This window comes from Meriones unguiculatus, chromosome 15 (genome assembly GCF_030254825.1).
Source record: "Meriones unguiculatus strain TT.TT164.6M chromosome 15, Bangor_MerUng_6.1, whole genome shotgun sequence".
NCBI lineage: Eukaryota > Metazoa > Chordata > Mammalia > Rodentia > Muridae > Meriones > Meriones unguiculatus.
In genome coordinates, this window is record NC_083362.1 from 57,387,689 (window position 1) to 57,414,275 (window position 26,587).

General features: G+C 37.7%; 1 protein-coding gene across 6 annotated transcripts in view; it reads left to right on the forward strand.

The window, feature by feature from the left end:
• Positions 1 to 26,587, forward strand: part of Spag16 (sperm associated antigen 16) — a 910,901-nt gene that overhangs the window by 510,907 nt on the left and 373,407 nt on the right. For all 6 annotated transcript variants that reach the window (XM_060368580.1, XM_060368581.1, XM_060368577.1 and 3 more), the window contains one exon: positions 10,474 to 10,600. In XM_060368580.1, the coding sequence (XP_060224563.1) occupies positions 10,474 to 10,600 (127 nt within the window). The remainder of the gene's footprint in view (positions 1 to 10,473; positions 10,601 to 26,587) is intronic.

A 26,587-nucleotide genomic window follows, 5' to 3' on the forward strand; every position in this document is an offset into this window, starting at 1 on the left:
ACGAATAAACAACCCTTATGTCTTAAAAACAGAGATCCCTTAAATACAGAGAGTTCACTGGATTTGACGCTATCAGGAATCTCTCTTTGGTATAAAGGATGTTTTTGGCCATAGAAAAAATGTTACTTTTATGTATTTTATTTTATTCTCATGATAGGGTTTCTCTGTGTAGCCTTGGCTGTCCTGGACTCACTTTGTAGACTAGGCTGGTTTTGAACTCACAGAGATCCACCTGTCTCTGCCTCCCTGAATGCCGGGATTACATGAGTGGCCTGCCACACCCAGCTAGGTGTTTCTTTATATGCTTGTTGTTCAGAGTTTTGACCAAGAACTTGCTTGAATGACGCTCTAAGATCATTTGATTCTCACTCCGCCCCCCATCCCATAGGTTGTGAAGAAGCTGTCTGTGATGTTGCAGCATGCTGTATAGTAGATTTTATTTAGATATCAACAACTTCTTAAATAGTCAGTGGAATGCCATATTTACAAATAGAGAAATTTGTTTCTTGTGATTATATATTTTACATAATTTTTTCATCTAAACCAAAGTACTCTCAGTAAATAAATGGCCTTGATTTTGAAGTAAAAAAAAATATGGAGATAACTTTATCTCACTAATGTGCAGAATTCTGGAAGGTTTAAAAATAGCTTAAATATAAAGTTTCAAGCATAAGTTAGAAGGTGTGGAAAATCACTCACTGGCCTTGGACGTCTTGAATCACAGTGCATAGACTTTTAGCTATTTCTCTTATGTTCGTTTTCAATTCATATATATATATATATATTAAAAAATCATGTCTTAGTAATTGATAATATAACAAGTTAATTCTAGTACTTTTTTGTTAACAGAATTTAAGGTTTACTTTGTATGAAAATTAGAAAAGATAATTTGGTAGGAAAAAAATGAATTTATTCAAGAGTGGCTTCAGAAACAATGGAGAAGACATTTCTGTCTCAAATCTCCATCCTCAGCGGTGGGAGATGTTAGCTGTGTTGATAATATTTGTGGGACACACTAATTTACTATGAAAAGGTGTATAAGAAACTCAAACTGTAGGCTTAGTTTTCCTCTCCAAGGCTCTGACTTTCTTATTTTGATTTCAAAGTGAAAGTTGATGGGGCCTGGGACTCCCTGGGTCCAGAGGCTGTATTTTCTTTATAGATTAGAGGAAAGCACTGTGTTTCTGCAAGTCAATTTATATGAGAAGAGAGGTAGGTATTCCAGATGATTTCCTCCAGGGAGGGATAATAAAAATGGAACGATGGAGCTCATAGGTTCCCTTTCTCTATTAACATTGCAGGCCAAAGCAGATCAAAAGGCAAGACAAGCCATCATTCCGACAAGACAATATTTGCATGACTTCCTTATTTCTTACACAGTCGCTGAGCATTAGGTGGTCAACATAAAGCCTGTCTTTTCAGCCTTTCCTACAGAGATCCTCACCCCTATGGCCCACATTACACTTTCAAAAGAGGATAGATTCAAAATCTCTTCTTCAGATCCTCTTAAAAGCATCCTGATGCCTAGCTTTCTGTTAGTGTTCTGTAATTCCTTTGCATCTTTTTATCTGTATATACATACAAACCTGAGATTTTTAAATGTGCCATTTTAAATTAAAAATTCCTGTATTAAAATGTATAAAATAAAGCCCTTCAGATAAGTATGTTAGAATGACTTCTCTTAAATTTGGCTTATATATGAAAAATGCATTATAAATGAAGAAGGTTTGGGCTGAAATGGTAGATATATTCATTTATGTATTTTTTTTGCAATAAATTGAAAGTTAACAAAAACGTAATGATCATTCAGTTACCAAAACAATAAAAATCAAATCAAAGACATAAGGAAATGAAATAGAGAGAAAGGAAAATAAAATATGAAAACACGGGAATTAAGAAATTGTTGTGGGCCACCGAGACATCTCAGTTTGTAAACATGTATGCTGCTGAGCTTGAAGAGCTCAGTTCCAGACCCAAGACCTTAGAGGAAACAGCTCCACACGTTCTGACCCTCACACGCAAACTGTGGCATCTCCACGCCCTACACACAGAACAGATAGACGGGAATAATACAAATGAGTTTCTGGAAAATAGATAGCTGTTGCTTGAAAACTAACTTCTTCAGAGAAAATTATGCCAAAACAGCAGAGGCAGAGAGAACTGCATCAGACTCCAGCGTTGCCATTTCTATTGAAGTGTCCAGATCACTTCCACTCTTTCCATACTGTTGTGCTCCATCACGTTTGTCCATTTTCACCTTGTGAAGGAATTCTGGATGGCCCTTCCTTCTCTGGCAGCTAATTAATCTCTCCCATGTCTGTTCCTCCAGCTGTCTACCAGGAATGCTCCCTGTCTCAGCCAGGGACTTCTCCAGATTTCCCTCTTCTCTTGAGCGGTTCTTTCTTTCCTTGAGCTGTGTTAAGACCTGGCTTTTCCATTTTCTTTGGAAAACCATAGGAGCTTTAGCATCAAACAGCTCTTCTCTACACTTTGCCAGCAGAAATGCATGTATTCCCAAATAATAGAATTGAATCCTGATTAAAATACAAAATCCAAATCTGAGTTATGAATGTCCACACTATTTTACTGTAAGTGTAGTTAATATGACAGGACACAATTTACCAAATTACATAGTCTATCTGTCTATGCATTTATTAAATAATATTGTAATAAAATATATTTTAATAGGTTTACATTTGCCTAAAACAGACCTAAAGTGTTCAAATAGAGATAGTTGACAGCATGGGAGATATGCAAATAATGTGTGTGTGTGTGTGTATATGACATATGTATATGTATGTACATATACATATACACACATATGTATATGTATGTATGTATATATACACATATACATGTATCTATATGACATATGTATATTGTGTGCCTGGTAACATTTTATTGACACATGCATGGGAATAAATATGTCTGTGTTAATTCAAAACCCAATTTAAAAAATGTAACATTTTATTAATTTTTATGCATAAACACATCATAGTTTGATCATAATTAACCTCCTTTCAGACCTCCCTCCCTCCCTCTCTCCCACCCACCACCACTTTCACGTTCTTTGTTTTGTTTTGTCAGTATAAGAATGTTTTGTTTTTGTTCTTTGTTTCACGTTCTTTGTTTTGTTTTGTCAGTATAAGAATGGGTATGGGGCCCTTCACTGGCAGGAACATGGACGAGCTGCCTGGAACTACATCCCTGATGAAACCAATTCTTCCTCCTCCTGTAGCCACTAGCTGTCTTCAGCTCCCTCACTAGGTGTGAGGGCTACTCATTCTTGCTGGAATGTTGACAGGTTGATCTTACGCAGATCTTGTGCGGGGCACCACAGTGGCTGTGAGTTAATAAGTGCCTCTATCATAGTCAGAAGACACTGTTTGCCCCAGTGTTCAGCAACCTCTGATTCTTGTAATTATCCCTATCCTCTTCTACAAAGTTCTGTGATCCTTGGAAGATCCTTGAATAAATATGTGAGTATGTATATGTACATGTGTGTATATATATATAGTATATTACATATACTATTATTTTAAAGTGAATGTAGCATTAAGCTGCACTCTAATTAATATCTTATCTTCTTGCATTAAAGCAGCTTTTCATACTCATCAAAAACTCACATCTAGTCAAAGTGAAAAGAATAGGTATCTCTGTTCTGCTCAGTCATAAACAGAAGAAGGTTTAATTTAAGTAAAGACAACTTCTATATACAAAGTATTTTGGTGTTAGAGTATAATTCTTATAGGTTGAATTGTTTCTGTCATGAAAAAAAAACCCTGTGTTTTATTTCTATATACTTTTTGCTATATTTCCAGTAGTAAGTTATCAAAATTAGGAAATGGAATTTTATGTTTGCTCAGGTATTGATTATCTCAGATGCTTTTGTTCTTTTTATAAACTGAAGTTTCTGCCTAGTGCTATTTTCATTCAGTATGAATAACTTCAATTCAATGTGTCTTGTAGAAAAGATTTCCTGGTGATCAATTTTTTTTTCAGTTTTCATTGATCTGAAATTTTGTTTCATCCTCATAAATAAGGGTATTTTTAGATGAATCTCTAATTCCAAGACTTTTGAAAACATAATTCTTTCTGGTTTATTTCCAGTGAGAAGCCAGCTGCCATTGGGAGCCTTGTTCTCTTTTATGTTTTGGGTTACGTTTTTTGTTTTCTGTTTTTTTTTTTAAATCAATGACAACTTTGGAATTTGGTTCTGGTTTATTTGTTTTATACCTTGCTTTGACATTTTGACTATGATATGCTTTGGTTCATTCTGTCTAATATTGGATTTTTAAAAAATCTTGAATAAGAACTATTATATTTTCCTTTAAATTGGAAACAGAATCTGGAAACAACCCAGATGTCCCTCAACTGAGAAATGGATACAGAAATTGTTGTACATTTACACAATGGAATACTAATCAGCAATTAAAAACAAGGAAATCATGAAGTTTGCAGGCAAATGGTGAAAACTAGAAAAGATCATCCTGAGTGATATATCCCAGAAACAGAAAGACACACATGGTATATACTCATGTATAAGTGGATATTAGACATACAATATAGGATAAACATACAAAAATATGTACTCCTAAAGAAGCTAAGCAAGAAAGAGGCCCCAGGGTAAGATGCTTAATCTTCATTCCAAAACACAAACTGGATGGACATTGGAAGAGGGAGAAAAGAGGGAACAAGACAAGAGCTTACCACAGAGAGCCTCTGAAAGACTCTGTCAGGTAGGGTATCAAAGCAAATGCTGAGACTCATAGCCAAACTTTGGGCAGAGTGCAGGGAATCTTAGGAAGGAAGGGGGAGATAGAAATATCTGGAGGGGACGACAGTAGCTCCACAAGGAGAGTAAGAGAACCAAAATATCTGAGTACAGGGGTCTCTTCTGAGACTGATAATCTAACCAAAGACCAGTCGTGGAGATAACCTAGAAACCCTGCACATATGCAGCTCAGTGTCCAAGTAGGTTCCCTAGTAAGGAGTGCAGGGGCTGTCTCTGGCATGAACTCAGTGGCCGGCTCTTTGATCACCTCCCCTCAGTGGGGATGCAACCTTACCAGGCCACAGAGGAAGACAATGCAGCCAGTCCTGATGAGACCTGATAGGCTAGGGTCAGAGGACCTCCTCTATCAGTGGACTTGGGGAGGAGGACAGGAGAAGATGAGGAAAGGAAGGTAGGATTGGGAGGGAATGAGAAAGGATACAATGTGACTAAACTGCAATTAATAAAAAAATGGAAATATTTTTTAGATATTATTTCCTGAAAATGTTTATTTCCACTCTACCCATCTCTGCAAACTCAAGTACATTTATGCTAGACCTTCTAATATTTTTTTTACTGATAACTAAAACTATATACAATTTTATTTTTATTTTTTCTGAGTTATCTTAGATATTTTGTTCACCTGTTGATTTTGAAAAATTTTACATACTTATCTCACTATTCATGAGCCCCTACTTTTATCATTTTATCTAGCAGATATATTTCTACACCATAAATAACTAAATATTTCTTTACATACATGAATGTTCTTGTAATATATTTTTGAAATTTTTGATTTTCAGCAATTAATTTCGGGTCTGTTTCATTCATCACTTATTTCTTTTTCTTCATTATTATGGTTCATCTTTTTCTATATCTTCAATATGCATAGCAAATTTTATGTACACTGGATGTTCCTCATGAACATAAACCTGTTATATAGGTTGTTTTCACATATAAGGCAGGGTTCAATTCTGGTTAGTTCCCTTTCATATCTGGTTTAAATTTTTGTCAAAAAAAGTCTATGAACTTATGAACTTAACTTATGAACCCAATATCTACTCCTATGGTAGAACTTTCCTGGATTTCTGAAAGTCTTGGGTATTCAGTATGGTCATTCCACTCTGGATAAAATTAAAACTATGAACTCTTCTGGAAGTTCTCCATCCTTGGTGTCATTATGCTGATGTTGATGGAAGAGTACGGATTCCCTCTAGACCTTATCAAATTAGAGTCTGAAGAAATCCCATCTAGACCCTTACTGACAACTCATGATGGATCCTTGCATTCAAACTACTACCAATCCCAGCTCGGCTTTCCTTTTAAAAATTTTATATCTATCTATCTATTCACTTTACATAAACTTGATCACAGCCCTTCCTGGCTCTCCTCTTGGTCCCACCCTTATTCCTTCTTCCTTCTATCCTCTCTCCCCTACTAATCAGAAAAGGAAACCCTGCCCACCCCCCTAAACTAACCCATTTGCCTGCAAATTTATGATTTCCTTATTTTTAACGGCTGAATAGTATTCCAGTGTGTAGATATACCACAGTTTCTGTATCCATTCCTCCATTCAGGGACATCTAGGTTGTTTCCAGAGTCTTGCTATTATGAATAAAGCTGCTATGAACATGGCTGAGCAAATGTCCTTGTTGTTTAGTAGAGCATCTTTTGGGTATATGCCCAGGAGTGGTATAGGTGGGTCCTGGGGTAGAGCTATTCCTACTTTTCTGAGAAAGCACAAGTATGGTTTCCAAAGTGGTTATACAAGTTTGCACTCCTCCAGCAATAGAGAAGTGTCCTTTTTCATAGAATTCTTATACTAAAAATCCAAGGAAACCCTGCATTAAAGAGTAATCTCACTTCCCCAAGCTCATGAGATTCAATTCTGTGAGGCTCTACTTCTAAATATGAAGTCATTGTCATCAATTACTGGTAACTGAGATTTTTTTTAAAATCCTTTTCTTTCAATTACATGACCATGGTGTACAGTGTCTAACTCAGTAGTAGAAAAGGGATGACTTATTATATCTTTCTTTTGTGGGAAGAGAATTTTTGTATTTCTTCTCTGTTATGGTTGGAAGTCTGAATCATTAGGGAAGCATTTTTATTGTTCCATGAAAGATGCAGAGACTGACATAGCTAGATTATGGTCATCTGAGGTCATGAGCATTTAATAACAGCATTTCATGGGTTGTTAATACACAGCCCATGACCTCAGAAGATTGGCAGCTGGTACCATGTACTATATTTTAATGTACAAAAACAGAAATGAACCGTCGTTGATCAAGTCAGTAATAAACTTGGGGAAAACCTTAGGGAACACAATAATTCTGAATAGACTTTGGAGATTGTCCTTCCTCCTGCCAGTAAATCTGAATGTTCTTCATGGGTCAATAATCATTACCATGTAGGAGTTTCCATATGAAAATACGTCAAAAACATGGAGAATTAAACCCAGTTATGATGGAGAACTACAAAAACTTAAAAATATGTTGGTACATGCCAATTTCAGTGGAGAACATACTACATAAGAAATTCCTAAGATATCAAACCAAGAACTCAGACAAAAGTACTGTGTAAAGAAATTACATAAATGTTAGATTTTTAAACTGTTTTACAAAATAAAACACCAAAATAACAAAAGCATTTCATTATGTTTTTTGAGATAACAGATGTAGGTAAAAAGAAAACTGAAGAGCATTGAGAAATGATGGAAATGATTAACGGTTCCACAAAACACACAGATAGAATAAATGTAATGAGATAAAATGAATACAGACTAACATGAAAATGTTAGTAGGACAAATGAAACAAAATGGAGCAAAAAATGGTGTTTCCCAAAATATAAAATAAAGGAAAGAAACAAAAATAAAAATGGGATAAGACCTTTCCTTGAACTAACAAAAATCTGGAATATTAACTGAAAATTCCTTTCCAAACATGCTACATTAAACCTGCATCTCTTATGTTTGTAGTGAGTCAGAGTCTGTTGTGCATAACAAGAACATTATCCCTTGCAGTTGGCTGGGGAGGGAGGGGTGAAGCGTTGGCCTCAGACCTCAACAGTGGAAAGAGAGCCAAAGCAGGTGGGAGGAAATAATATGTTTTGTCTTTGTTCACTCTCCCTTATAGAAATGAAAATTATTCTAAAGCAAATTTTCATTTTTAAGTATTTTTTATTTGTGGATGTATTTTTAAAGATTATTATTATTGTAGAATTATCTTTTATTTTTTGAGATTATAATGTAATTATATCTCTTTATTCTCTTTAATCACACTAAACCCTCCCCACCCTTTTTCAAATCCATGGCCTCTTTTTTCTTTAACTGTTCTTAATGCATATACATGTATACATATTATATTAAGACATAGGTATACCCTGCTTACTCTGTATAATACTACTTGTGTATGTTTTCAGGGTGAACATTTGGTGTTGGGTAACCATTGGTGTGCTTTTCCTGGGGAAGTCTATTTCTCTCACTCTCAGCATTTCTAAGTTGTCTGTAGTTCTGCGTGTAGGTCTGAGGCCTCCTGGGCTTTTTTCTGTCACTCAGGCATGCCTGTTGTTGTTCCCTTTGTCCAGCCTATGTGATGGCTCCGCAGGTAAAAGTACTTACCACACAGGTATTGGCCTGAGTTCTATCACCAGAACACATGTAAGGATAGAAGGAACTGACTCCATGGGGCTGTCCTCTGATCACTGCACATGAATCATAGTACACACTCTCACCCCGACACACACACATACTACTTAGGAAATAAAAATTTTAAAACTTAAGGTAAATAAAGATACCAATGTATCTTATAGTGAGAAGATATTTCCTTGTCTTTGATCTATTCTTTGAATTATATTTATCTTATCTTATGAAAACATCAAAAATATTACTAGCCAACCTCCTAAATTTTAAGATAAATTAATACTGAATAACCGTACCTTGTTTAATATTTTTTTTTTACTTTATAACAACTGATATGTTACTAAAATACTTCTCTTAATATGTAAAGGGCGATTAACTTGAATCCATATTGACATTCAGATAAACCTTAATGTTTCTTGAGATCTTAAAATTTTCAAAATTTACAAAGCGAAGAAAAAACTTTTCCTAACAGCTTGGAGTCACGGGGCTCAAGGGCTCAAGGAGCCCTCTCTCCTTCTACTTCCCAGTTGCTGAAAGACTGTTATGGGTAGGAATGTGTTGAACCTCTGAGTACATTCCGTTACGTCATTTCCTTTGTCCATGGAGGAAATCTGCCCCAGAGTGAACCCCTTATCCTGCTGGTTCTTGTCCAGGGCAGGATGGAATTGGGCTTTCTGCCTCTGGTGCAGTTTTGCGCGCCCATCATATGACCACACGAGGCACAGCATAGCCAGAGAGGAGAGGCACAGAGATCGAGCTACCCTCCTGTTGGCAGAATATTTATGCTGATTCCTCTCCTCTGAGCACTTTTATTCACTGATTCTCCTTTCTCTATTTTTTTAAAATGGGCTTATTAATAGCATCATTTTTAAATGATCTGTCATTACAGATGAGGGCGATTCTGCCCAGTAGGCAACCCGTTTTAAGGGACAGTCCATCCGTAAATGGCAAAGGATGAAGACACCATGGCCTCTCCTCCTCACTCATTTCCTGTAGTTTAGATCAATGGCTCTCAAACTTCAGCATGCATCCGAATTCCCTGGAGTGCTTGCTAAAACAGATTGTTGGGCCCCACTCCAGAGTTTTCGATTCAATAGGTTTGAGATGAGGCTGAGAATTTGCATTTTGGATCCAGTCCCAAGTGATGCTGATACCGCTAGTCTGAATGAAGCACTTTAAAGAACACTTGTTTAGATTCTCATCCCCAAAGGCAAATTACAATTACCAGAGAAGGCATTAACACGCCAATGCCTGGATCCATCATGGATCAATTGGAAGGGAATATTTTGGGCTTGAAACTGGAGATGAGTACTTTCCAAAAGTGTGGCCAGTCATGGTAATGCAGGGGCAAGGCCTGGAACCCACTCAGAGAAATGGTGACCTAAGAAAGTTTACTTGATCTCAGGGGTTGGGGAGAGATTTTTCTTTTCTCAACACATTCTTTTATTATATAAATTGAAGTCAATGCTTGTGTACTTATTTCATTACATAAATGAATAGTCTTGAGCCGGCACAAATTTTCCCCTGCGTGGCAGCGCTTGTGATTCAGGCTGATTACCTCAGTGTGAATGATAGAACCCACAGCGGTGGAAGGAGAGTGTGGACTCCAGCAAGTGTTCTCTGCGCTCCACACGTGAACCCAAAGAAATGTTTTTAAGAGTAATGTAAAGCTAACATTACACATGGCTCCAGAATTTCAGGGCAATTTAAATTTATTTGATTCTGCTAGCTGAGGTGTTTACATAATTATAAAATGTTTCTTTAAAACAGTTCTTTGATGATTTGTGACAGCTTCATTCCGTAAATCATGCCATTCTGGACTCTGCCTCCAGAGTCTTAGATCAGAGCTGCAGGCCCCTCTGCCTAAGATACTATTTTTAATATATTATATTTAATATTATATGTAATATATATATATATACAGTGTATGTGTGTGTTTGCTCTTTCTAAAATTACTTTGCTTTTCTCCTCTTGGATATTTTTTTATTAGCATTTGCAGGAAGCAAAAGCATCTAGATGCTCAGTCCTAAATCCTTTGTTCTTAATCCCTCTCCACAGTGAGCGCTGCAGATATACTTTATACGGACACACAGACTCCGTGAACAGCATCGAGTTTTTCCCTTTCTCGAACACTCTTCTCACGGCTTCCGCAGACAAGACCTTGTCTGTGTGGGATGCACGAACAGTAAGCAAATTACCCTCCCTCTCCCCACATTAACTAGTGTAAGACGTGGTAGCCACTCCTTAGTTAATGGGTACAACTTTAAAAGTATTTAAAGGAATGTAGGATTGAAGTAAGTCCTTAAATTGTGTGTGTGTGTGAGTTTATGAGTGAGTCTTTGTATGTGTGTGAGTCTGTGAGTGAGTCTGTGTGTAAGTCTATGAGAGAGATGTGTGTGTGTGTGTGTGTGTGTGTGTGTACAGACACATGTCTACAGAGCTTGGCACTATGCTGTTGCATGTACATAGAGGTCAGAGGACACCTTTTCAGAGTTGTCCACTCCTTACACCATGTGGGTTCGAGATTGAAACTTAGGTCCTCAGGTTTGGCTTACCCACTGGTCATCTCACTGTTCCCCAAGACAGAACCTGCAATAAAGAAAAGAGGAGATGGTACATAATTTTATAAAACATGGATTACAAAATTTGAAGAATAATAGGTTATGTTTTCACGGTTGTTCTAGCAATATCTGATGAGAATTATAAAGGAGATCCAATTGATTGCAAGATAAAGTGTTCCTAATTTCTGGTTCCTCAGTGGATGAGGAAAAGCTTTTATTATTAAAATTATATAATTCAAATTGTAAGATAAATGAAAACATTAAGAAAAATATCGATGTCAAATTCTGCATATAATAATGACAACTCTAATCAAACAGTGGTTTCGCCATGGCCATACTAGTTCTGGTGACTTCCTTCCTAAATGCTGAATTTATTTTAAAATAAAGTATAACAACTGCTTCCTACAAACCACGCATATTTAAAGCTCGAGTTACATATGTTATTTTGCAGTTATGTGTCATATTTTGTCTGTACAATATGAATTTTTACTGGCGTTGATTCAGATGATTCACGAAATATTTAATATAAATGGATGTTTATAGTGGATATTATGAGGTGTTGAAAGGGTGGCCAGAATTGTCACTTCTTTCCTCCCTGTGAGAGTAAGAACTGTGTGATGAATTGACAAAGGTCCGGTTTTTAAATTCAACTTAGTCCTTGGTATCATTCTCCCTTATAATACTTAAAATTTGTAAATTTCTTGATAAATGATAAATTATCTAGGTATTCAGAAGGCCTGGAACCAAAGAGAGATAAATGACTTCCTTCTCTTATTAGAGAAGTAGTAACACTTCACTTTTGTCACCTCAATATGATCACTTACTCTTGAGGCACCTTTAAAATATTTTTGATGAAATAGGAAGATGCCCAGTGGATCACATTTCCACAAATTAGTTTTAAGTTTCTTTTCCCACCGTCAAACATATACTAGTCCTAAGTCATGAACTCACCACAGAACCTTATTATTACAGATAATGAATGTGGAGATGCCTTAAGTCAGTCTCCCAGTCAAGACACATCCACTCTGAATTCTGTGGGGGATGAGGAGTGTGATATAAATCCTTATAATTACAAGATACAGATCATAAAGAACTTTGGAAACTCACAAAATTGCTGTTTTACAGGCCTGCATGTCTTTTTTTCCCTCAAAGTTATAAAACAGTAAAACTATTTTATTAAAATTGAAAACTAAAATTGTTTTCCTGTCAGGAAATGATATATTTTATAGTAAGTTTAATGAAACATTATGATGCCTTCCTTAAAAATCAGCATAAGAAAATCCTCATCCATGAGCAGATTAAAGGACTCTTTTTAAAACAAATGCAGTGAGGATTTTCACTCATTCCCTACCCCAATGAGAATGTTAAAGCTACTGGCATTTTTTAAGGCAAAGACTGTGTCTCCTGGACAGTTGTATAAACAACAAAAGGACAGCCAGGTGCAGTTCTGGGCTATGTCAGAGAGGAGCTGCCAGTGGTCAATGTGGCTGACATTTGCTCATTCAGTGAGGTTGTGTCATTCACAACCTGGATGACACCGGGCAGCCTTGATGTGACACTTCCCCAGAGTCCAACTGGTCTTGACTTAGCTTTAGCCAGAAGATTCAGAAATCCATCACTCTGAGTGCCTATGGAGCAGAGAAATCAAGAAGTCACAAAGGAGCTAACCTAACATACCCTGTTTATGTGGCCCTTGTCATTGTCATCGTTCAAACCTCACTCTCCCAGGAAAGTTGGGTTTCATGCAGAGCTGTGAACTTGTAGACAAGTGTCACGCTATTCAGAGCTTTGGGGACACAACTGCCACCTCTTTTCCCTAGGTTGTATTTCTCATTCCTTTCCCTTTCCCCCCTTCTTTCCTTCTTTCCTTCTTTCCTTCTTTCCTTCCTTCCTTCCTTCCTTCCTTCCTTCCTTCCTTCCTTCCGTCTTTCTTTTTTCTTACTTTTTTTTGGAAACGGATTTTTTTCTATTTAATATATCCTAATTACCCCTCCCATACTTCTCCCAGTTTCTCTCTACCTCCCCTCGAATTTGGATCCTTTCTGTCCTTCATTAGAAAACAAACAGACTCATGAGAAATAATAATAAAATAAAATAATACAAAACAAAAATTAACACATTGAACTTAGAAAAAAACATGAGGGAAAGATCTCCAGGGAAAGTACCAGAAACTGAAATTCACTGGTTTGCACACACATGAATCCCATAAAATCACTAAACTGGAAGCTGTAGTGTATACACAATGGACCTGTAAGGTACAAAGAGATAAGAAAATATATATTAATCAAACAAAATAAAATAAATAAGAAAAAGTTCTGATGACGATACAAGGATCTTGCAAAGATGTCACTGAGTTTATTTTCTCACACCCATCTTTCTGGGCATGCAGCCTACCTTTAAAAGTAGTTTGTCTTCCCCAGTGAGACTTTCTTATAGTGAAGTAAAGTTTTCTTTGCAAATGGTTATCAGTTGGAGACTGCTTTTGGGTTAAGGAGTTGGCATGTGTCCTTTCTCTTTACACCTCTTTGACACCATCTGGTGCAGCGCCATGAATGCTGCCTCAGTCTCTGTGAGCTCCTATGTGTATCAGTCTCGTTGGTTGATCTAGACGGTCTTGTTTCCTCATTCCTTCTGGCTCTTATCATCTTTGTGCCTCCTCTTTCCTGGTATTCCTGGGCCCTGAGTGGAGGACACCACATTTAGGCCTACATAACCCGAGGCCTCTCACTCTCTGCATAATGCTTGGCTGTGGATCTTTGCATTTTTCCCATTGGCTGCAAGAGGAGGCTTCGCTGATGATGGCTGAGCAAGGCACTGATCTATACGTATAGCAGAATGTCCTTAGGAGTCATTTTATTGCTACTTTCTTTTATTGGAATAGTAGAATGTGGTTTTATCCTAGGTCACTGGGCTATCTAGTCTCAGGTTCTTGGTCACCCAAGGATTGTTGCTAAGGTTCTGTCTCACGAATTGGGCTGTCAATCAAATCTAATATTGGTTGGTTCCTGCCACAAGCTTTGTGCCACTGTTGCACTAGAATATCTTGCAAGCAGGACAACATTGTTAAGGGTTTCTGGCCGGGTTGGTATTTAAGTTTCCACTATGTTATCATGAAAAGTACCTTCCTGTACCAGAGATACTAGCACATAGGGGTGAAAGCTCTATGTAGGCACCAGCTAGACTTCTCCATGTTCACTGAATTATATAGGTATTGCCTTCAACAATGGGACCTTGCCATCAATTTGTGGAGAGCAATTGCCTTGGCAATAGCCTGGGTACTTTGGGTGTCCCACGAAACCCTTTTGGCCAGCCAACCCATTAGATGTAATCCACTCCTGGTACTCGACGCTTCATTTAGTGACAAGGAATGGCTCTGTCTCTTCCATTATTTGGTAGTCTCATTCACATCACCTTTATATATGTGTGTGTGTGTGTATTTATATATATATATATTAAATGAAATATATATTATATATAAATATATTTATATATATGAAATGAAATATATATTATATATATTAAATGATATATATCATTTATATATATCATTTATATATATTAAATGAAGCTTCTACTGTATTAGATTCCCATTCTACCCCTCAAAAGTCCTTAATTTTAGCTACCTACCCCTGTATTCCTTCCATTGTAGCCCTCGTCCCTGACCCTCTCCAGTTGATCCTCCTGTTCCAGTCCCCTGCATAATCCATTCATAACTATCTATTCTATTTCCTTTTCCCAGGGAGATAGATCTGCCCCCTACATCTCCCACCAAATCCCTTATGCTATACCTCAGTTCTAAGGTTCTGTATATTGCAACTTAGTTATCAAGCCACAAATAAGTGAGTACATATCATATTTATCTTTCTGGTCTAAATTACCTCACTCAGGATGATTTTTTTCTAGTTCCATTCATTTTCATGTGAATGTCATGGTTCATTTTTTTTAAATGGCTGAGAAGTCTTCCATTGTGTAAATGTACCATGTTTCCTGTATTCATTCTTCTGTTGAGGGACATCTAGATTTCCAATTCTTGACTATTATGAATAATGGCAGTAATGCACACAGCTAAGGAAGTGTCCCTGTGACAGGATGCAGTGTCCTTTGGGCATATGCCCAAGTGTGGTATAGCTGTGTTTGTGGTACATTGATTCCCATTTTCCTGAGGAACCACTCTGCTGTTTTTCATACTTGCTGTGCAAATCTTCACTCCTATCAGCAATGGATGAGTTTCCCCTATTTCACATCCCAGCCAGCATGAGCATGGATATCCCTGTGTTTGGATCATAGATACCAAGAATTGACTGTTCTTACTGCAGTTTTCCTTTGATAAGTGTGTAGTGTCCTTCCCAATCTCTTCTGATTAATTTCATTTTGAAGTTTATATTGTCAGATATTAAAATAGCTGTACCAGCTTGCGTCTTAGGTCTATCTGCTTGTAACATCTTTTTCCATATTTTTCCCTGTGCTGATATCTATCCTTGATGTCAAGGTGTGTTTCTTGGATGCAGTAGAAAGGATGGATTCCATTTTCACATCCCTTCTGTATGTTTGTGTCTTTTTAGTTGGAGATTGAGACCATTGATGTTGAGAGATATCAATGAACAATGTTTGTTTATTCCTGTTATTTTGTCATCGTTGTTGTGGGGTTAGTGTGTGTGTGTGTTTCCCCTCTTTTGATTTACTGGTCTGGGATTATATTTTTGTTTTCTTGGGTGTGATCTTAGGTGTGATTAATCCCTTTAGGTTGGTGTTTTTATTCTAGCACCTCCTTTAGGGCTAGATTTGTGGATAGGCATTGCTTAAATTTTGTTTTGTCAAGGGATGTCTTATTCTTTGTGGCTGAAAGTTTGGCTGTGTCTAGTAGTCTCTCCTGTATTTGTGGCCTTTTGGATTCTGCAGCAAATCTCCAAGCACTTCTGGGTTTTAGAGTCTCCTTGAAGAAGTCAGGTGTTACTCTAATAGGTCTGCCTTCATATAATACTTTGTCTTTTTCCCTTGCAGCTTCTAAAACTCTTCCTTTGTTTTGTGGGTTTTGGATTATTATGTGCCAAATGGGATTTCTTTTCTGGCCCATTCTATTTGATGTTTTGTATGCCTCTTGTTTCTTGATAGGTACCTTCTTCTTTAGTTTAGGCAAACTCTTCCTTTATTCCTATTATTCTTAAATTTGGTCTTTTCATGGTGTTCCAGATTCCCTGCCTCTTTTGTGCCAGTATTTTTCTTTATTTAAAGAAAAATATATAACTTTGACAAAGTTATATATTGGTCATATCTTCACTTCTTCAGTGTCTGATATTCTTTCTTGTGCATCTTATATTCTGTTGGTGAATCTTACCTCTGAGTGAGGGTCCTGTTCAAGTTTCTACATTTTTTTCCATTTTCTGGTTTCCCTGTTTGAGTTTGCTTTATTGATTCTATTTTCACTTTCATACCCTACACATTTTATTAATTTCCTTCCACTGTCTGCGTTTTCACTGACTTTTATAATCTCTCTTTAAGGATATCTATCATAAAGGCTATTTTAAGGTCTAAGTCTTGTGCTTCAGTTATGTCACAATACTGAGGACCTTCTGTGGTAGGGCTGCTGGACTCAAATGTACACACATTTCTTTGGCTGTTTTTGGTTATGTTTTTGCCCTGGCATTTAGACATCCATAGGTGGGAAAATTGTAATTCCAGGTGTTGATAACTGCTCTTGTCCTTGTTGGGTGGGTGTTCTGTTTCTTAGTTTCTATTGCCCTCACTGGTGTTGAGGAGAGTATAGGTGATGTGTGTTTCATACAGGAATTTTATTTTTGGGGATCCTGATAGGTGAAGCCATTGGGGGTTCCAGGTAAAATGTCCCTCTAAGTATTGAGAGCTGACACTCAGGAGTAGGAATGGGCTCTAAGGAGGTATTCCGTGGGTTCACGGGAGGAAGTAAAGCAGGTTGTTATATAGGATCTGCTTAGTCCCCTGGGAAGGCAGACAGAAAGTGAGGAGAGACCACAACAAGAGTCTGCTACAGAGCTAGGAATGAAACTGGGCGAATGGACTTGCAGGAGAAGAGGGACAGTGAAGCTCTAAAGCTTGTCTACCTGCCTCTCTGGCCTATTTGTTTCTCTATCAGGCTTGGAGTTAGACTCTGGGTTCCAGAGAATGACTTCTGGAGTTGGGAGCTGGGATGAACAGGATGAGTGGGGAGGAGGCTCAGAAAAGAAGATCTTCATGATCCCTGGGTCATGGGAAAAAAGTGGAATGGGGGGGTTCAGCAGGTGGTCTGCTGCAGAGATGGGAGTGAGGCTGCGGGACTGGATTTGAAGGAAGGAGGAATAGCTGAAGCTCAGCTACCTGCTTCTCTGACTAGAGCAGTGTGTGGAGTCTCTGGGAATGCCTGTGGGAGCTGGAGACTGGTGTGAAGCAGTTAGTGGGGTAAGTCTGTGTGATCCACTGGAGATGGGGCCGGAAGGGAGGTCCAGGGGACCATCTACTAAGAACTGGGGATGAGATTGGGAGATTGAAGTTGGCTGACGGGAGGGAGCAGTAAAGATCTGCAGTTAGCCTGTGTGTCGGGAATGCATGCTGGTGTTGGCGGCTGACACGACGGGATGAGTGCGGGTGAGGAGGTTTGGAGTTTAGAAGGTCTGAGAAATTTGTTGAAGACGGGAATTAATGGAGGAAGTGGAGACATCAGCAGATATTGTGCTTCACAGCTGGGCATGAGATGGAAGGATTCGATTTGCAGGAGAGGAGGGTTAGGTGAAGATCTATAGTTAGCCTACCTGTTTTCCTGTCTGAGTGGCCTGCAAGTTTCGAGCAAATGCTTGCTGGAGTTGGGTCTGCTTCCCTGGATGGATGGCCTGTGGCTCCCGGGGAATCCCGTGTTTGTTTTTAATTTAGTCATATTTATTTGAGATCTTTGTGCCAAGCAACATCATAGGTCCTCAGAAGGTCACAGACAGAATCTTGTTCTCAATGGATATGAAGACATTCAGGAATTCATTTAAGAGGTATAGTGACTATTATATAGTATACAATTGCTGACTTGGCTTTTTTGTAGCATTTGCTGAATATTTCCTACCTGAAATCCCTACACTTAAAAGACCTTCATGGTGCTTATAAGCATCTTCTTATGTGGGTACCACTATTGCTTTGCGATGGGACTGAGGACACAGGCTCATCAAGATAAGTTACCCAACATCAAGCAATAGAGCAGAGGCCGGAAGCAGGACGCCTCTGCAACTTCTGGCTGATGTTGTCATGCCATTGGCCATTTCTGTGCCTCCAGTGATGAGAGAACCCTTCAGCGTGTTACTACAGAAGTTCTCATAACACTGCATTAGTTATTTCCTAATGAACTGATCTTTTGTATATGTAAACACATACAAAGCGCGCACACACACACACACACACACACACATTCTCATACGCATGAACAGACCCTTAAAAAAAAAAAACCAGGGTGACACAAATGGCGGCATTAATATTGTTTTATAGCCTCTCATCTTTGTTGGTTCTAACAAAAAATATACTTAAAATTCTAAAGTCACACTTATTTTTAAAAGATGATTAAGAATGCTTATATTTTCAAAATTTCACAGTTTAATGATTAAAATTAATACATCAATAAATCACAACTTATACCTGTGATTAGATTTACCCATTTCACAAACTACAAATAATTCTTCACAAAGATGGAAAGCCCTGAACTGACCCTAAAGAGAAGAACTGGGGCCTGGTGAGATGGCTCAAAGGAGCTGAAATCTGAGGATCTGAGTTCAATCCCCAGGGTCCACATGGTGAGAGGAGAGAGGTGACTCCTGCAAGTTGTCCTCTGACTTATGCCACCCTGTATGGTACACAAACACTCACACAAACAGACACACAGAGAGAAAGATAGAGAAAGAGAGAGAAAGAATGTATCTAGCAACCAAGCAAAATATTTCTGATAGACATCTATCAAGATATCAGTTATTCTCATAAAATACTTAAAGCTTTTTAAAAAAAGCTTTTAAATATTTTAAAACAAGCTTGAGAATTCTGCATTTGCAGAATAAAAGAATTTGTTATAGGAACTTGCAAAATTTACTGTTCTTACATGGATCTGGCAAAAGAAACTCCGACAAACATATTATCTGATGCTATGCAGCAGTGTCCTTTGAAAATGGTGCCTTTTTTGTTCCCACCTTTCCTTTGAAGGGATGATTAGATGTATAATTATTTTTAAAAATTATTTTCTGATTACACACCCTTAACACATGCCTCCAATTACAAAAAAAAAAAAAAAAAGGTCAACAAGTTTGGAATCTATGTATTTGGCAGCAGCAGTGGGGTGTATGCATAAAAGCACTAGTCATCATTACAACTTCTTAAAAAGTGTTTTGTTAAAAAAAAAAAAAAAACTAAGTGTGAGATCCTGTGGGGGCAGAAAACATCTTCTTGGCAGCCTCTGACTCACTAGAGATGGTGAAGATTCTAGTCATCAAAGGACAAGTTAGCATAAAATTAGCCAAATTAAAAACACCTCTTTCCTTTAGGCGCTCTGATCATTTCAGGATGCTAAAGACGCCGCTGCAGTTGTTCTCATAGGCTGCTGCACACCTGGCTTTTGGAGAGCTTCAGGCTTTGCACGTGTGTTCCACCAGAACCACCAGAACTCACCACCCTGTCTCTTAATTCTTGCCGGCTACCAACACAAATCTTTACCCCTTATAATCAGCCACGGTATACGTAACCCATCTTTTCAAAGCCCAACTCTCTCATTTTATTTCAGCCACCTAACCGCCTAACCTCATCTCCCTCTTCTCTTTGGCGAATTTGTCTCTGTCCTCAAAGGTACACTTCATCCTCCCACAAAAAGTTCTCAAGCCTCAAAGTCAGGTATTTGGAGAGTCAACCAAGGAAATTTTGTATGCCTTACAACTTTGCTAATTATTTCTTTGTAACGTATTTAATGGTGGATTTGATAAAGGAGGCATTATTTTTTCCCACCAAATGGCAAATCTCATCAATTAGTTACTATGTTAGACAGAGACAACGGCTTTGATGACGTGGTGGAAACATATGTATTTAAAAAGCTGAATCTGTTTTTAGCTGTAAGTCCCTGACTGAACTAGCTGGCATGTACTTTACATGTACTTGTGTGTACCACAGCCCAGGAGTAGCACATAGTCTTTAGGCCCAGATACAAACCCATAATCTACTGCTTACTAACAGGGAGGCCTTGAACAAAATGCATATTACCCTCAGTTTCTTCATGTATAAATACATACAGTATTGTTACATGCCATACAGCAATACAGTAGGTGTTAAATAATAAATCACACAAAGGGTTTACAAAAAATAAATGGTAAGAATTCAGTATTCCTGATGTTTTGGAACTGTCATACTATAAACTATAGTTGTTTGTCATGAAACTCTGAGATTTTTTTTTCCTCCTCTCCTTTAAAAATAGTTGTCACAGTTATATGTCCAGCAGTGGAGAAGGAGAGATGAAGGCATGAGGAAACATGATAGGGAAAGTGAGGGAGGAAATAGTGGTTACTATGGTGATTTGTTTCTAACTCAGGACTTCATGTCATACCCTTCATGTATAGTCTACTCTGTTTGCTTTCCTTTCTATCTTCATCAATGCCGCCGAGGCTTAACACCATTGAAAACATACTATGGTGCTTTCAATACTGTAAGAATGGATGAATCCTGTCAGTTCCAGAGTTTCTGTAGTCTCACAAAATGTATCCATGTGTAGGCTATAGCAAGAACTCACTCTTATTAATGAAAATAGTATTTTCCAAAGGCTGACACCTAGATTGAAAAAGCATCTTCCCACTGCTGGACACTAAAACGCTGTTTGTATTTATTATAAAGTATAAAGTATGTTATTTGTGATATCCATGAAAAGATTTGGTGTGGAAATTTTATATATACAATAAAAGTAATAATTTATCAGAATTAAATAACATTTCAAACCTATGGTCATTACATTTACTTACTTTATATACAGTGATTCAACGTGATTAAAATTCTTATTTACAATTTGTGAGTTACAGTGGATTGGTTTAACATAATGCTATTTTATCCCCGGAGAAAAGGAATACAAGGTGTTTTCAAAAGTCATATTGCAAAAGAAGATAAGATAAAGCAACTCATCTATATAGGAGAAGCTGACAGACTTCTAGACAGTATTTGCCTAATGCTAAAAGCCTCTCAATTTTGTATTGACAACTGTTTCAGTGAGAAAGGCTAACTGGACGAATGTATATACCACAAGAAAATTGTTGTGTAGAAGCCTATGAACTGTGCATCGACTGCTTAATCCGTGTAAATTTTATGTATTCAAAAGACACATTTCTGGTAGTTTTTCCATTGTTCCATTCAACTCAGAATTAAATGCAAGCCACACAATCTAGCCAATTGTCTGTCAGATACTTTAGGAATCTGAATTCTTACAAGGCATGTTGAAAGTTACAGAATAATGTAATAATAATACTTAAGAAAGTGAAAACCAGATGATTAATTTTTGAAAAGCTTTCTACTATTAATGATTCTTTCATAATTACATTCTTGTCACATGAGCATCAAATGACTAATCCATTCCGTTTTTTTTTTTTTTTTACTTCATCATAACATTTCCATTTTAAAGCCACACAAAGTAAATAACCCTTGGCTATCAAGGCCTCTGCAAGTAGGTGCTTATCCCATTGATCTGCTGTGGATATGAAGCCAATGAGCACACTCTGCCATCAACTTCACCTGCTTGTTCACTTCGTCATCCTTTCATTCAGACTCAGCAAAATTTTGTGGACAAGTATTGGTAGAGTTAGAGCAAAGCAGAGACCACAATTTTACATGTGGGAGAAGTTTGAACAATCTGGTTGACTGACTAGTAAGAGTGACATAATGATACTGAGATTATCTTAATCATAGAATATTTTTCTCCATACCAAGATAACCCTCTATTACCTCTAGTCTTTTCTGCCTGTATGTAGGAAGGTGTGGATTTGAAAGCTACGTGTAAGAAAACTGAATCCAGGCTCTGTAACTTCCTGCTTGTGTTGGATACACTGTAGTATTTAACAATGCTCAAGTTCAAGATCCTCTATATAAATGAGAATAAAATTTAAATAAGTCTTGGCCATATATATATATATATATAGACATACATACATATATCCAACAATGACATTTATAGGCACCTGAGAACTGCAGCATGGTCTTCTGGTTTGTAGTTTTGCCTCCTTGGAAAAGAGCTTGAATGCTGTTTATGAAGTTGAATGATTCCATAACAGATCATTTGGCTTTGGTCTGTTGTTGCCACTTTGAGGGACCCATTGACTGTAACTTAGGGTACTAATTTGTAATTCCACAGCTGTATAATGTTGATTTGACGTGCCTTGATGTCTGTAGTTTCTTACTTTCAGTTCAACATATAGAAATAACTTAAGAATAACCTTGTCACTTATTTATTCTTTTGCACATTTGGTCGATTAAAACTTCAGGGATGACAACTTGTCTCTACCTTGTGTAGACTCAAAGTTGAATTCATTAGAGCACCAAGTGCTAATTATACTTTCTATATATCATTGATGACACTGCAAATTAAACAGCATTTGGCAAGTGTTTCTAGCATCCTACTGTAATTGTTACCAGTTTAAAATAAACTTCATCTCTTTTTATGTAAATCTATAGCACTAGAAAACTATCAACAGTGAATTAAAGTACATTTTGATAAATAATTGCCGATGCTCTATCTAATTATGTTTTTCCACCGTTCTTCATACTCAAACCTTTCATTCAGTATAGAAAGTGCTGTAAGACAGTAAATAACCTACTGACTGAGGTAGTTGTATATCTCAGACTTGGAAGTAAAAGCTCCTAAGTTAATTGAGACAACAAAAGTGAATTATATTCTTTTATAAAAAATAAATACCACACGGATCATTTGGTGTTGTTTCTACTGCAAAGTACTAAGTATTTCCATTTGTGGAGAAATCTGTAACATATGAAGGTTAGGGAGAAGCAGTACAAATAATGTTGGAAAATATAAACTAATGGTGAGAAAGAATAACCTGATTGGATGGGGAAGGGTAGAGTTTGTTTTCTATGGACTATTTCTTTGGAAAAGCCAACATCAATCTGTATCTAGGGCTGCAGTGGCTTACACTAAATTTATCATCTTATAAAATATATACATATGATTTAAATCTGATAAATACAAAGATATTTAAATAGAAAAATCAACAGCTTTTCTCTCAGCTAATAAAATGATTTAAATTAAAATGTACATTAATAACATAAGATAAATATATAAAAATATTTTCATGCTGTAAAAAACTATGTCTCCATAACAATGATGATATGCAAACAAATATTGACACACACTGATATTCTAGATTTTTTTAATTAAATTTTTATTTTTTTATATTATTATTATTTTTTTATCAGTTACATTTTATTAACTCTGTATCCCAGCCATGTCCCGATCCCTCATTCCCTCCCAGTCCCTCCCTCCCTCCCTCATCTCCACCGTGCCCCTTTCCAAGTCTACTGATAGGGGGGACCTCCTCCCCATTCATCTGATCCTGCTTTATCAGGTATCTTCAGGACTGGCTGCAAAGCCCTCCTCTGTGGCCTAACAGGACTTCTCCTCCCTTCGGGGGTGGGGAGACCAAAGAGCCAGTCATTGAGTTCCTGTTAGAAATAGTCCTTGTTCCCCTCACTTTGGGAAACCAATTGGTTACTGAGCTACCACAGGCTACATCTGAGTGGAGGTTCTAGGTTATATCCATACATGGTCCTTGGTTGAATGTCAGTCTCAGAAAAGACCCTGTGCCCAGATATATTTGGTCCTTGTGGAGCTCCTATCCTTTCCCCATCAGACTAACTCCCCTTCTTTCTTATGATTCCCTGTACTCTGCCAAAGGTTTGGTCATGAGTCTTTGCTTTGAAAACACTGCTAGTTAGAGTCTTTCAGATGCACTAGGGTAGACTCCTGTCATACGTTCAATGCACATCCCATCTGTCTTTCTAAACGAGGATTGATCATCTTACCCCATGTCCGCTCAATTGATTATCTTTTTTAGGTGTATAGATTTCATTATGTTTATCATATCTTATAGGTCTACATAAGTGAGTATATCCCATGTTTGTCTTTCTCCTTCTGGGATATTTCACTCAGAATGAATGATCTTTTCTAGATCCCACCATTTGCCTGCAAATTTCATGATTTCCTCCTTTTTGATTGCTGAGTAGTATTCCATTGTGTAAAAATATCACAATTTCTGTACCCATTCCTCCGTTGATGGACATCTGGGTTGTTTCCAGGTTCTGGCTATTACAAATAAAGCTGCTATAAACATGGTTGAGTAAGTATCCCTTTTGTGTACTTGAACGAACTTTGGGTATATACCTAGCAGTGGTATAGCTGGCTCTTGAGGAAGCACTATTCCTAATTGTCTTAGAAAGCGCCAGATAGCTTTCCAGAGTGGTTGTACCAGTTTACATTCCCACCAGCAGTGGAGGAGGGTTCCCCTTTCTCCACAACCTTTCCTGCATGTGTTATCGCTTGAGTTTTTCATCTTGGCCATTCTGATGGGTGTAAGGTGAAATCTCAAGGTCGTTTTGATTTGCATTTCCCTTATGGCTAATGAGGATGAGCATTTCTTTAAGTGTTTTTCTGCCATTCGATATTCCTCTGTCGAGAATTCTCTGTTTAGCTCTGTTCCCCATTTTTTAATTGGATTACTTGGTTTGCTGCTTTTCAGCTTCTTTAGTTCTTTGTATATATAGAAAAATGAAAATAGATCCATATTTATCACCCTGCACAAAACTAAAGTCAAAGTGGATCAAGGACCTCAACATAAAACCAGATACCCTAAATCAATTGGAAAAAAAAGTGGGGAACAGCCTAGAACTCATTGGCACAGGAGACAACTTCCTGAACAGAACACCAACAGCACAGGCTCTAAGAGCAACAATCAATAAATGGGACCTCATGAAACTGAAAAGTTTCTGTAAAGCAAAGGATACCGTCATCAAAACAAAACGACTGCCTACAGATTGGGAAAGAATCTTCACTAACCCTTTATCTGACAGAGGACTAAATTTTTATTTTTTTAATATTATAGTTTATTAACTTTGTATCCCAGCTGTATTCTGCTCCCTCCTTCCCTCTCTATCCCATTCTCCTTCCCTTATCTTCTCCCTATTCCTTTCCAAGTCCACTGATAGGGTCCTCCCCTTCCATATGACCCTAGCTTATCAGGTATCTTCAGGACTGGCTGCCATGTCCTCCTCTGTGGCCTAGCAAGACTGTTCCTCCCTCGGTGGGGCGAGGGAGGGGGGAGGGTAAAGGAGCCAGTTGTTGAGTTCATGTCAGAAATAGTTCCTGTTCCCCTTACTAGGAAAACCCACTTGGTTACTAAACTACCATGGGCTACATCCGAGCAGGGGTTCTAGGTTATATCCATACATGGTCCTTGGTTGGAGAAACAGTCTCATAGAGGACCCCTGTGCCCTGGAATATTTTGTCCTTGTGGAGCTCCTGTACTCTCCAGGTCATATTAACCTCCCCCCACCCCAATCTCATGATTCCCTGCACTCTGCTGTTGGCTTGGTTATGAATCTCCACATTTGCTTTGATATACTGCTAGGTAGAGTCTTTCAGAGGTCCTCTGTGGTAGGCTCCTGTCCTGTTACTTGTTTTCTCCTACTCCCCATGTCCATCCCATTTGTCTTTCTAAGTGAGGATTGATCATCTTACTCTGGGTCCTCTTTCTTGTTTATCTTCTTTAGGTGTACATATTTTAGTATGTTTACCCTATCTTATAGGTCTATATAAGTGAATATATACCATGTACTGCTCCTGGGATACCTCACACATGATGATCTTTTCCAGTTCCCACCATTTGCCTGCAAATTTCATGATTTCCTCATTTTTAATTGCTGAGTAGTATTCCATTGTGTAAAAGTACCACAATTTCTGTATCCATTCCTCAGCTGAGGGACATCTGGGTTGTTTCCAGCTTCTGGCTATTACAAATAAAGCTACTACAAACATTGTTGAGCAAATGTCCTTGTTGTGTACTTGAGCATCTTTTGGATATATGCCTAGGAGTGGTATGGTTGGATCTTGAGGAAGCACTATTCCTAATTGTCTGAGAAAGTGCCAGATTGATTTCCAAATTGGTTGTACAAGTTTACATTCCCACCAGCAATGGAGGAGGGTTCCCCTTTCTCCACAACCTCTACTGCATGTGTTGTCACTTGAATTTTTAACCTTTGCTATTCTGATGGCTGTAAGGTGAAAGCTCAGGGTTATTTTGATTTGCATTTCCCTGATTATTAAGGACACTGAGCATTTCTTTAAGTGTTTCTCTGCCATTCTATATTCCTCTACAGAGAATTCTCTGTTTAGCTCTGTACCCCATTTTTTAATTGGATTGCTTGATTTATTGCTTTTTAACTTCTTGAGTTCTTTATATATTCTGGATATCAGTTGTCTGTCAGATATAGGGTTTGGTGAAGATCCTTTTTCAATCTGTAGGCTGTCGTTTTGTTTTGATGGCAATATCTTTTGCTTTACAGAAGCATTTCAGTTTCATGAGGTCCCATTTACTGATTGTTGCTCTTAG